The sequence below is a fragment of the Pseudophryne corroboree genome, chromosome 1 (assembly GCF_028390025.1).
Source record: "Pseudophryne corroboree isolate aPseCor3 chromosome 1, aPseCor3.hap2, whole genome shotgun sequence".
NCBI classification, from domain to species: Eukaryota; Metazoa; Chordata; class Amphibia; order Anura; family Myobatrachidae; genus Pseudophryne; species Pseudophryne corroboree.
The window spans coordinates 616459256-616471113 of record NC_086444.1 but is presented as its reverse complement, the minus strand read 5'-3'; the positions used below and the strand labels follow the sequence as shown (position 1 = coordinate 616471113).

The following is an 11858-nucleotide window of genomic DNA, read 5'->3' as shown; positions in this document are numbered from 1 at the left end:
ATGTGATAAGATTGTTTTAAGAAAATGGCATGTGAAGAACCCGCATTGAATGATTTCACCGTTGAGTTTCATACTCAAAAAAAAAAATAACAAAATGTGTTTCACAAGCAGATATTTAATGCAAATTGGTTACTTGATAATTGTATACCAGCTGATGATGACACAGGTTGGGAGATACACATTAAAGAAGGGGGTTGGTAACACACTGATAAACATTTACAATGTACAACCCATTACAGAGAAACTGATAACCGAGAACAACAGATAATTACAAACACTTATTTCTGGGAATATTTAGTGCATTTTTTGTGTTTGGTACTGAAATTCGAACCCTGATGTATTTCCTGACAAAGCCTCATCGGTCAATGGTTTTGAAATAGCTGAAAGGTGCACAGTTACCAATGGCAACCGCAAATCTACTTGCTGAACTTTTCAAGTTTAAACCAATGTTGTCAGAGATAATAGAACTGTCTGAATTGGATTTCTTCACCTACACCTCAAAGATGAGAGGAACCATTTGAATATGGGGAGAAATACAGGTTTATGCATAATTTTGTTACATTTACAAACAATGAAGATCAAGTGTGGACTGCTGCAGTCATTTTCAGACTTCAGACAGGAGCCATTACAAAGACAATAGACCCAGTAAATCTTTGCACTGAAAACAGGACAATTGTTTATACCCCTTTTACGCCGCCAGCGTATAATACGGGTTATTGCACATGAAGGTTGGAATAATCCGGCAAACTCTGCTGTGTAAATGGTAGCCGGGTCGCATCGCATGTACGAGTGGCGCTTGAAGATCATATGATCTCCAAGCGTTGCCCCCGCCGCGTCATCAGTGATGTCACCAACCTGGCAATAAGTCGGGTTGGCTAATGCGGTGTGAAACGGCCTGACGTGGGTCGCAGCCACGTAGCACCTGTGACAGGCTCCCGACTGCAACCTGCGATATTTGGTCTAAAAGGGGTATTAGCCTGTATGGACTGTTGCTAACACTGGACAGGCTAATACACAAGCCTTTGACTTAAATGGTTTGAAATCAAATTAAACTGCATGCAAAATGTGGTGTGGAAGTTGTCTCAGAGAGCACCACTGATGGTATCAGGGTGCTGGGTTCCAGTACTGATGATTTTGTAAAGCCATAAAAGAGTTGCAGCTTTATTTCAGAAAGTTCAAATGTATCTCGAACATGGCTGATATTACAGAGGACTGTCATATTTTCCAGCAGTTGAAAATGGGAACTATCTTCCCTGACACTGAAAAAGGCCATATGGACTTTTTAGCTGCACAAGTATGGCAATTTGAATTAATTGGTTGCTGCCAAGAAGATGGAAATAGAGTGATGAATTGAACAGCTACAGAACACCTATTCAGGAGTGAGGTTGTTTCAAGCAAAGAGTTATTCCACACCATATCAAAATAGGGTTTTACACTGACTGTCTCAGATTATAATGAAATTTGGTATATTAATTGATGCCTTCAGAATCAGAATCAGCTTTATTGGCCAGGTATACTTGCGTATACTAGGAATTTGGCTTCGGTTTGCTATACAACAGCCAAGTAGGTAACAGATAAGCAGGTGTTTGTGTGTTGGGGAAGGGGCAAGTACAGTCATACAGATAGGAATACCGTAGCGTAGGGACACAAGTGAGTTACATGTACGTCTAGTCAGTCAATGTTCAGGAGTTCAGCAGGCGGACTGCTTGGGGAAAGAAACTTTTGAGGCTTCTGGTGGACCTGGCGGAGCGGCCCTGTAATTCCTGCCTGAAGGAAGCAAGTTAAACATGCTGTGGCTGGGGTGTAGCTGGTCCTTTACTATCTTCGTTGCCTGTTTTTTTAGCTCTGGACAGGTACAGGTCCTGGCAGGGGCGGATCCAGATGAAAATGAAAGGGGGGGGGCACCATAATAGGGGAACAGTAATAGTTATATTTACATGCACCTAAGGCACGCGTGCTCCCAGATAAGGAGTGTGGTTCTCCTTTTGAAAAAAAAAAAAGAAGTGTCAGTGATCGCGCTGAGCCCCCCAAAAAAGTGGGTCCCACGGACCCCTCACTTTTAAAAATTGGGGTCCAATCAGTCCTTTTCTGGGTCCCATCGGAATGAAGGTTCATATTAATCTTATTAATTATTCAAATATAAAAACAGACTTGATTTGGACACTACAAAAGTATTGCGAGGGGGAGGAGGGGGTGACAGTGCTGCTGGGCTGTGTAGCATACAGGACCAGAGCTGTAGTTAGACATTTCAGTGCCCTTTGGCAGAAAGTAAATTGGTGCTCCCCCTCCCATATTTCGAACCAAGGACAGTGTGCGCCGAAGGCGCGCACCAAAAATTTAGGGGTATGGCTTCATGGGGAAAGAGCATGGCCACATAACAGTACCAATTTACATTACACCACACAGGTAGAGCATGTTATATACACATTGCACCAGGTAGAGCACGCTATACACACTGCGCCAGGCAGAGCACCCTATACACATTGCGCCAGGTAGAGCACGTTACACACATTGCACCAGGTAGAGCACGTTATACACACTGCACCAGGTAGAGCACGTTATATACACATTGCACCAGGTAGAGCACGCTATACACACTGTGCCGGGTAGAGCACGTTACACACATTGCACCAGGTAGAGCACGTTATACACACTGCACCAGGTAGTGCAAGTTATATACACATTGCACCAGGTAGAGCACGCTATACACACTGCGCCGGGTAGAGCAAGTTATACACATTGCACCAGGTAGAGCACGTTACACACATTGCACTAGGTAGAGCACGTTACACACACTGCACCAGGTAGAGCACCATACACACACTGCACCAGGTAGAGCACATTACACACACTGCACCAGGTAGAGCACGCTATACACATTGCACCAGGTAAAGCACGCTATATGCACTACGCCAGGTAGAGCACGCTATACACACTGCACCAGGCAGAGCGCGCTATACACACTGCACCAGACAGAGCACGTTATACACACTGCACCAGGTAGAGAACGTTATACACACTGCACCAGGTAGAGCACGTTATACACACTGCACCAGGTAGAGAACGTTATACACACTGCACCAGGTAGAGCACGTTATACACACTGCACCAGGTAGAGCACGTTACACACACTGCACCAGGTAGAGCACGCTATACACACTGCGCCAGGTAGAGCACGTTATACACACTGCGCCAGGTAGAGCACGTTATACACACTACGCCAGGTAGAGCACGTTATACACACTGCGCCAGGTAGAGCACGTTATACACACTGCGCCAGGTAGAGCACGTTATACACACTGCGCCAGGTAGAGCACGTTACACACACTGCGCCAGGTAGAGCACGTTACACACACTGCGCCAGGTAGAGTACGTTACACACACTGCGCCAGGTAGAGCACGTTACACACACTGCGCCAGGTAGAGCACGTTACACACACTGCGCCAGGTAGAGCACGCTACACACACTGCGCCAGGTAGAGCACGCTACACACACTGCGCCAGGTAGAGCACGTTACACACACTGCGCCAGGTAGAGCACGTTGTACAGATTGCGCCAGGTAGAACACGTTATACAGATTGCGCCAGGTAGAATACGTTATATAGATTGCGCCAGGTAGAACACGTTATATAGATTGCGCCAGGTAGAACACGTTATATAGATTGTGCCAGGTAGAACACGTTACACACATTGCACCAGTTAGTGTTCTATACACATTGCGCCAGGTAGAGCATGTTATACACGTTTTATATGGTACTAGGGAGTAGCGACAGAGGTAGCAGGGAGAAGGGACAGAGAGAGGCACCAGGGAATAGGGACAGAGGTAGCAGGGACAGAGATAGGCACCAGGGAATAGGGACAGAGAGAGCAAGGAGTAGGGACAGAGTCACCAGGGGGTTGGGACAGAGAGAGGCACCAGGGGGTAGGGACAAAGGTAGCAAGGAGTAGGGACAGAGGCACCAGGGGGTAGGGACAAAGGTAGCAAGGAGTAGGGACAGAGGCACCAGGTGGTAGGGACAGAGGCACCAAGGGGTAGGGACGGAGTCGGCACCAGGGGGTAGGGACGGAGGCAGCAGGGGGTAGGGACAGAGGCAGCAGGGGGTAGGGACAGAGGCAGCAGGGGGTAGGGACGGAGCCGGCAGCAGGGGGTAGGGACGGAGCCGGCACCAGGGGGTAGGGACGGAGCCGGCACCAGGGGGTAGGGACGATGATTGATGATCTTTACTGATTGCGCCTCTGAGGTGCAGACATTTGTGTACAGGGAGAAGAGCAGGGGTGAGAGGACACAGCCCTGAGGTGCCCCTGTACTAATGGACCGCGCTTGAGCGGTTAATTCCTCCGCTTTCACCACCTGTGTCCTATCTGTCAGGAAGTCTACTATCCAGGAACAGGTAGGTTCTGGGACCCCTAGGCAAAGTAATTTGGGGTGGAGGATGCTGGGGATGATTGTATTGAAGGCCGAGCTGAAATCGACAAACAGGACCCTCGCGTAGGTACCGGGAATGTCTAGGTGCTGTAGAATGTAGTGCAGGCCCAGGTTGACTGCATCCTCGACACACTGATTTGATCAATAGGCGAACTGTAGGGGGTTCAGTTGGGGGCCAGTCACAGTTTTCAGGTAATTTAAAACCAGATGCTCAAACGTTTTCATGACCACAGACGTCAGTGCTATTAGCCTGTAGTTGTTCAGGTTCATGATAGAGGGTTTCTTGGGGACCGGGACGATAGTAGACCTTTTGAGGCAGGAATGGACTTTCTGTAGCTCCAGCAATTTGTTGAAGATCTTGGTGAATATGGGGGCGAGCTGACCCGCACATGCTCTCAGGGCAGATGGTGACACTCCATCAGGATCCGGAGCTTTCCTGGGTTTGGTCCTTTTGAACCATGCCTCCACCTCTTCTTGGGAAACTTGCAGTGCCTGAAGTTGGCCGTCGGTGTTCAAGGCATCATAGAGGTGATTGTTTGGGTCACAGGGGACTTCTTTTGCAAACCTGCAATAAAAGTGGTTCAGCTCGTCTACTAGGTCTTGATGCATTGTGGTGGACTTCAATGTTTTCTTGTAGCTGGTTATGGATTGCATTCCTTTCCATACAGCTACGGGGTCATTGGTGGAGAGATTGTCAGCTTGTCCGAGTACTGCTTTTTGCTAGCCTGATTTCTTTATTCAGAGAGTTCCTAGTTCGGTTGTATAGTGCTCTGTCACCGCTGCTATAGGCCTCCTCTTTGGTTCGACAAAGTTGCCTGAGCTGGGCGTTGAACCAGGGCTTGTTGTAAATGCGGCAAGTCTTGATAGGTACACACATGTCCTCACAGTAGCTGATGTAGGATGTGACCGTGTCTGTCAGGTCGTTCAGGTTGGTTGCCGAGGCTTCGAAGACCCCTTATTCCGTGCAGTCAAAGCAGGCCTGGAGCTTCATCTTAGCCTCATTGGTCCATTTCTTAACAGTCTTGATGACAGGCTTAACCAATTTCAGCTTCTGTGTATAGGTAGGGAGTTGGTGGACGAGACAGTGGTCAGATAGGCCGAGTGCAGCACGCGGGATAGATCGGAAGGCAGACTTGAGGGTAGTATAGCAGTGATCAAGGATGCGCCCTTCCCTAGTGGGACACGTGACTTGTTGTTTGTACTTAGGTAGCTCCTTGCTCGGGTTAGTTCTGTTGAAGTCGCCCAGCACTAGAAGCAGAGAGTCTGGGTGTTTTTGTTCTATGTCGGATATGCATACGGCCAGGTGGTGCAAGGCTTTGTTCGCGCAGGCGAGGGGGGTTATGTACACTCCCACAAGGACAATTGAGGCAAATTCCTGGGGGGAATAGAAGGGGTTACAGTTGATACTTAGCATCTCCAGGTGAGGGCTACATGATTTGCCTAGGATCGTGACATTGGTGCACCATCTGTCATTGATGGAGAAGCAGATGCCACCACCCTAGATGCCAAGATGGCTGCCTCACCTTTTGCATTCTCCTGATCATCTCCATAAAACAGCTTAAATTCACCACAACTGACCTATGAATCATCATAAATATCTAAGGACTTACCTTTAACTTGTACTACTCTACGTGCACATCTCATCAAAACCAACAGATTGCATTCCTGTGCTGAGATACACACTAGATTGAAACCTCTGCATCTCTCCACTGAGGAGTCCTTCAGTTTGGAATCTACTGTACTCTGCATTGGACATCCCAGACAAGGTACTGTGGACTACAACCTATCTTTGGCTCCATCCAGCCCCTCACTTAGACAGCTTTCACCTCTGTTCTCTGAGCAACAAATAACTTTGACTTCTTGCATTAATCAACTAATATACAGTATATTCAGGCTCTGAATTGCTGACGGGTCACTGTTCATTTCAAATTGTAGGAGCTGTTCCTCAGGACACGTGTTATCACTAACCCACCACAAGAAAATTACTTCAAAGGCCTCTCACTGAGATCTTTCACAACTACACAATAGGAATTGGATTCTAAAACCTTTCCACAATCCTGCTTTGTCCTTGAATAATTGACTAAATCAGCAACAGAAAAAGCAAAGTTATTTTATTTATCACTTGTCTCAAATATACCCACTGGATTAAAGAGCAGCAATAGGTTATAGCAACAACGATTATAGCGATTACAATCCAAGATGGTGATGCAGATGGCTGCCTCGGAGCTACGCAGCTCAGCCAAAATACCTGTTTCCCCTTGTTTTCTCCTGCCCTTGTCTACCCCACCAGTGACCAAATACAGCAGGGAAGCCCTCCTAAGTTGGAGAGCTCCCGCACTGCTTACTCCACGTTCTGGCCCATCAGCGGGCGGCACAGCGGCTCTTGCAGCCCTTACTGCCCTTGCTGCTCTGTGTGGCAGGGATGCAGACGTTGCGGATGCCGAAGTGGATGACCGAGCGGCCGCACCCCCTTGCAGCCCGGGCGGCAACTGGCAGGTGGATCGCCGGCCCCGGAAAGAGAAAGACGGAGGCCTTCATGTCTGCCCTAGTAGAAGGACCTGGGCTCAGAGGAGAGGCTGTTGTGCAGGCACCCTAGTGAGGTGGCTGGACGACCATATTGCGGACAACCCGATGTCTCTGCTGGGCTTCAGTCTCTTCAGGGCCGATCGCTCCAAGGTTCTCTCAGGAAAAACGAAGGGTGGTGGCATCTGCTTCTACATCAATGTATTGCGTTTGAAGATAATTTCAGAATTTTAGACTGATATGTACACTGGTTATATGCCTTGAAAGCTGCAATTTCTTAGCAAAAATTTGCTATTAACTTTTTTTGGAGGGGATAGAAATGGTTCTAGGCGCTAATTCAATACATATACAAAACTACTCTATAGTTCAATGATCAGATTAGCAGCAAGCTATCTACATATGCTTGTGTACATATATGTGTGACAACAACCAAGCAGACTGGACTAAACCCAAACAAAAACAAATTTTGTGAGAGTCTGCACTGATTTTTATCACCATGAAGTCTGATATGAGGAAATAATACCACACAACTGCATTAAAATACTGTATATCAAACTTTTTGTAACCGGTTATAATAATATCAACGTCATGTACAGTTCACTACATCAGTATAATTGTCATAGACAACTGCACATACATTATAAAAAGACAAAGGTTTCTCTCAATTCACTGTCCCTATATGAATATAGCATGTTACATATATGTTCTCCTACACCAAACAATGCAGACAAATCCTTTGTATACACTGTAGAGGGAAAAGTCCTTACTTCTATATAAAGTGCTGTGGCACTGAAGTTCATATAGAATTGCTAAAATGAGAAGAATGATTTCTACTGTGTCCAGAAAATTCAAGCAACAGAAGTAAACGTGTCTGTGGTTTTTCCCTATGATGTATATTATGTTCAATGACAAAGTATGTTAATACTAAAATATTGAAAACTTTTGAGATAATTTTATGTCTTTAACATGTAGTTTAAGAAAGCTTACTACAGATCGTTATCTTTTGGTGCTGCTGCTCTAGATGGATGGTGCTACTTGATAAGCTTTATTATAACGGAGAAACAAAAACTGAGCATCTTAGCTACAGTATGTTGTTATTGCAGACTGTCGGGAACACAACACAGTGGCAGTCTACTGCTTTAAGAGCAAACTCATAAACTGCTTGAAGACAACAATGTATATGTACTTTATCAAAAGTATTGGAAACTGTCAGTTTAGCGCTACCGATATCCTATCTCCCAGCATCAACATTACCTGGCTACTTCTGGATTTCAGCAGCTGGAGCCGATAGCAGGAATCGGTGCAAGAAGAAGCCACAGAGGACTGGCTGGAAGTATTAGGCTAAGGATAAGGCTAGTTAGCCTCACCAAGCCCCTTCCTATATTTACCAGGTTGCTGTTTACCTAGGCTCTAATTCCATAACATATTTTACACAATGTTTCTATGAAAGGTCATTTCTGTTGCAATCAAGTGCAACATTTTAACTTGTATATGTTTCATATAGTTTCCTTATTACATAGATTATAACACTCCTCTGTTTAAAATGTTGAATAAGAGACTCATATAAGGTAAAAGGGAGCTAAAAAAAATGTAAAAAGAAGAAATACATCAGTTCATTAATATTACATATTATATGCTGTCATAAACATACATTAATACTCTGGTCAATAATACATTATATACACTGGGTATAGACTTAAAATTAGCAAAGGATAAAAAGGAAGATCACAATTGGTCCATAAATGTAGATGCCCAATAAATAATGCTGTCATTTTAAGTCAATAATTGAGGTTGAATAGATCCATAAGACAATCCCCTTTAACAGCAGCTATTTATCTCCTTTAGCGCAATAAGGGCTTTCCTTTTTACTCCTACAGGACGATTGGTGACACTTCTTCAGATGATCTCCGTTCAAAGTAGATAATTGATGCAATATCTCTTGATAAATGGGAATATTTAGGGGTCTATTCATGAAGAAGTGAAAAGTGTGGCGAAGTGAGCCAGTGGAGAAGTTGCCCATGGCAACCAATCAGCATTGAAGTAACATTTATAATTTGCATACTATACAATTGAACGGATCAGCTGATTGGTTGCAGTGGGTAACTTCTCAACAGGCTCACTTCTCCACTCTTTTCACTGCTTCATGAATAGACCCCTGAGAGAGGTAAAGATGGGTGAAATAGAAACTCCGGCAGAAATGGTCTTTGTGGCTCTGGAGTGCTTCTTAAGGCTTTTGTTAGGCTCTAGAAGTAACCCCTAGATAGGACAAGATTTTTTTGACCTTACTCTACAGCAGGCATTCCCAACCACGGTCCTCAAGGCACACCAACAGTGCAGGTTTTAGTGATATCCAGGCTGCAGCACAGATGGTGAAATCAAAATAACTGAGCTACTAATTAAGTCACATGTGCTGAAGCCTGGATATCACTAAAACATGTACTGTTAGTGTGCCTTGAGGACCGTGGTTGGGAATGCCTGCTCTACTGCTATTGTGAAGTATGTGGTATCTCAGTAATTTCCAGAAGTAGAACAGAAAAACAGCAATGATATTTGACATTTTTTTTATATTTGAAATTATAGTAAATCTCACAACTTTTGTATCAGCAGATCAGTGTCAGATCCTGGAATATCTGGACCTGCATATTTAGGAAGTCAATAAGTAAGTTGTCTGAGATACCAGCAAAAATCGTTTTAAGACAGACTATTATATTGGTAGAGTTTTAGTCCTGTGAGTTTGGTTCCTGAGGGCTCTGTGTGCTTGATCCAAAAGAATATAAAGTCTCCAAGGATGTTAAAGAGTGATGTGTAGGTGATGTGTTCAGAGATGCAGTGTCTTTCCAAGACTCTAATTTGTGAGCAGAGTTGACAGTTTATGAACAGAAAGTGTTTGACACCAACATATCTCATTGGTTTTGGACCTAGGCATCTGTTCTATTGTCAACCATAGTCATTTCATGCTTAATCTATAAAGAATCATGGCAGATGTACAAAGCCGTGGAGCGAGATAAAATACCAGCTAATTCGCTCCTATCATTTTTCAAACACAGCCTGTAACGTGGCATTTAGGAGCGGATACTTTCTGTCTCCACTTTATCTGTCTCCACAGGATAATACATCTTCCCCCTTTAAGTGAATAAATAAGTTATTAATCTAATATTCCTTAAAGATCTTGACTATATGCACATAATTGTTGCTTAATCAGTTATTTTGGACACTGTCATTGTGTTTGTGTAGCAGTGCTGCTTTGTGATCTGTAAAGTTTTCCACAGTATTAATATTTCATGGGGCACAAATCGATGAATCATTAGTTTATCCTGGTAATAACATGGATCAAAAGAGTCCATACCAGCTCCTGGCACCCGGATCCCATATGGGAGCATTCCTTGATGGTTGCCTGGACTTATCCCTGCCTTCTCCAGGCACATCCCCAGATAAGCATCATCGATGGGGAATAGTGGTATGTACTCTGATGCCCTTAAGATAGAATAGGAAGTGAAGCCAGACATAAGAATGCCACCACCAGAACAGTAGGGAGGAAATATTTCACCAGGAAAAAGTTCTTTTGGGATATAGTATTTTGTTTTATTCTCACGAACAGGAGGCATCCCTATATTCAATGCACCAACAAAAAGGTGACTATGGCTTCCATTATTTTCCAAGCTTTGCAAATATGTAATAACATTAAAAGTGTGGACAAAGACATCATCATCTCCATTGAAAATAAACTGCACTCCAGGACATCTATGATTCTGCCACTGGAGGAAAAGAACTTGCTTCAAGGTTAAATTGTAGAAGGTATCTTGAAATCTCCACTGCAATATATCTCCATAGGTCTGACTCTCTATAGCCAGCAACTGCATTAGCCATTTTGCATCTTCTTGTGCCCTTGAGACTCCAATAAAAAAGATTCTTTTTACCTTGGCATGTCCAAATGTTTTCTCTTCTCCCCATGTTTTCCGGATGATCTCACGGCGTTCATAATTTGCTGGGGAACTTTTGATAGCTAGTAACAGGAAAATGTCTTTAGAGGCATTGGGGCCACCACACTTCATGGGAGAGTCCAGCAACAATTGAAAACTCCTGCAATGACGATAAGTCAAAAAATCCTTCATGTTCTGTGTTTGCATATTAAATTTTGGGAAGCTTTGAATGGAATCATTTTCTATGCATTTGACAAGTGGTAGCTTGGAAATGGATGGAAGGACATGACGAATAATCACTGTGTCTATTGGACTGGAGTTTATAGTATCTTGAATTTCACTTGATAAAAAAAGGGAGCGAAGAATGATGATAGTCACTATGAATGCAAACAAGAGGCTGCAGTTATGTTTTCTCATGGCAACTCCGTAGACTCTGGGAAAGTTGGAACACAAGAAATGTTATTATTAGTATTACCAATACTCTTTTTATTAAATCTAAGGCATGTAGTGATGATTTGTGGGTCTATATACAGTACTAAGCCTTGGAGAGAGATAAAGAGGTCAAAAATCAAGTACCAGCCAATCAGCTCCTAGCTGCAATGTTACAGGCTGTGTTTGAAATATGACAGGAGTTGATTGATTGGTACTTTATCTCCATCCACTTTATCTTTCTCCAAGACTTAGTACATAGACCCCAAATTTAACATTTATAGAAAATTCAAAGTCCTATTTCCCTTATCTCAACATTCTAGTTAATAGTTAAATAAAAAAACATTATTACTACAATAGCTCTTTTTATATTAATAATTTCTGTTGAGGCACAAAGAGCAGAAAAAAATGAAAAAGTACATAAAACTGTCCTTAATATAGCTCTCATTTGCATAAGCTTCAGATTTCCTTTGTAAGTCTATAGACCAGGGCTGGCCAAACCTGTCCTCGAGATCTACCAACAGTTCATGTTTTCCAGGCCTCCTGGAGATCTGTTGAA

The 11858-nt window shown here is 43.8% G+C and overlaps 1 protein-coding gene across 1 annotated transcript; it reads right to left on the bottom strand.

Moving 5' to 3' along the window:
• Window positions 1-9424: 9424 nt before the first annotated feature.
• LOC134927941 (acetylgalactosaminyl-O-glycosyl-glycoprotein beta-1,3-N-acetylglucosaminyltransferase-like) lies at window positions 9425-11299 on the bottom strand. The gene has a single exon (XM_063923113.1). It carries the CDS (start codon window positions 11285-11287, stop codon window positions 10145-10147), a length of 1143 nt encoding a protein of 380 aa, XP_063779183.1. The 5' UTR covers window positions 11288-11299; the 3' UTR covers window positions 9425-10144.
• Between the last annotated feature and the right edge of the window lie 559 nt (window positions 11300-11858).

Excerpts from the sequence above, each read along its gene's own strand:
- LOC134927941 (XM_063923113.1), bottom strand. The coding sequence starts at position 11,287 with ATGAGAAAACATAACTGCAGCCTCTTGTTTGCATTCATAGTGACTATC.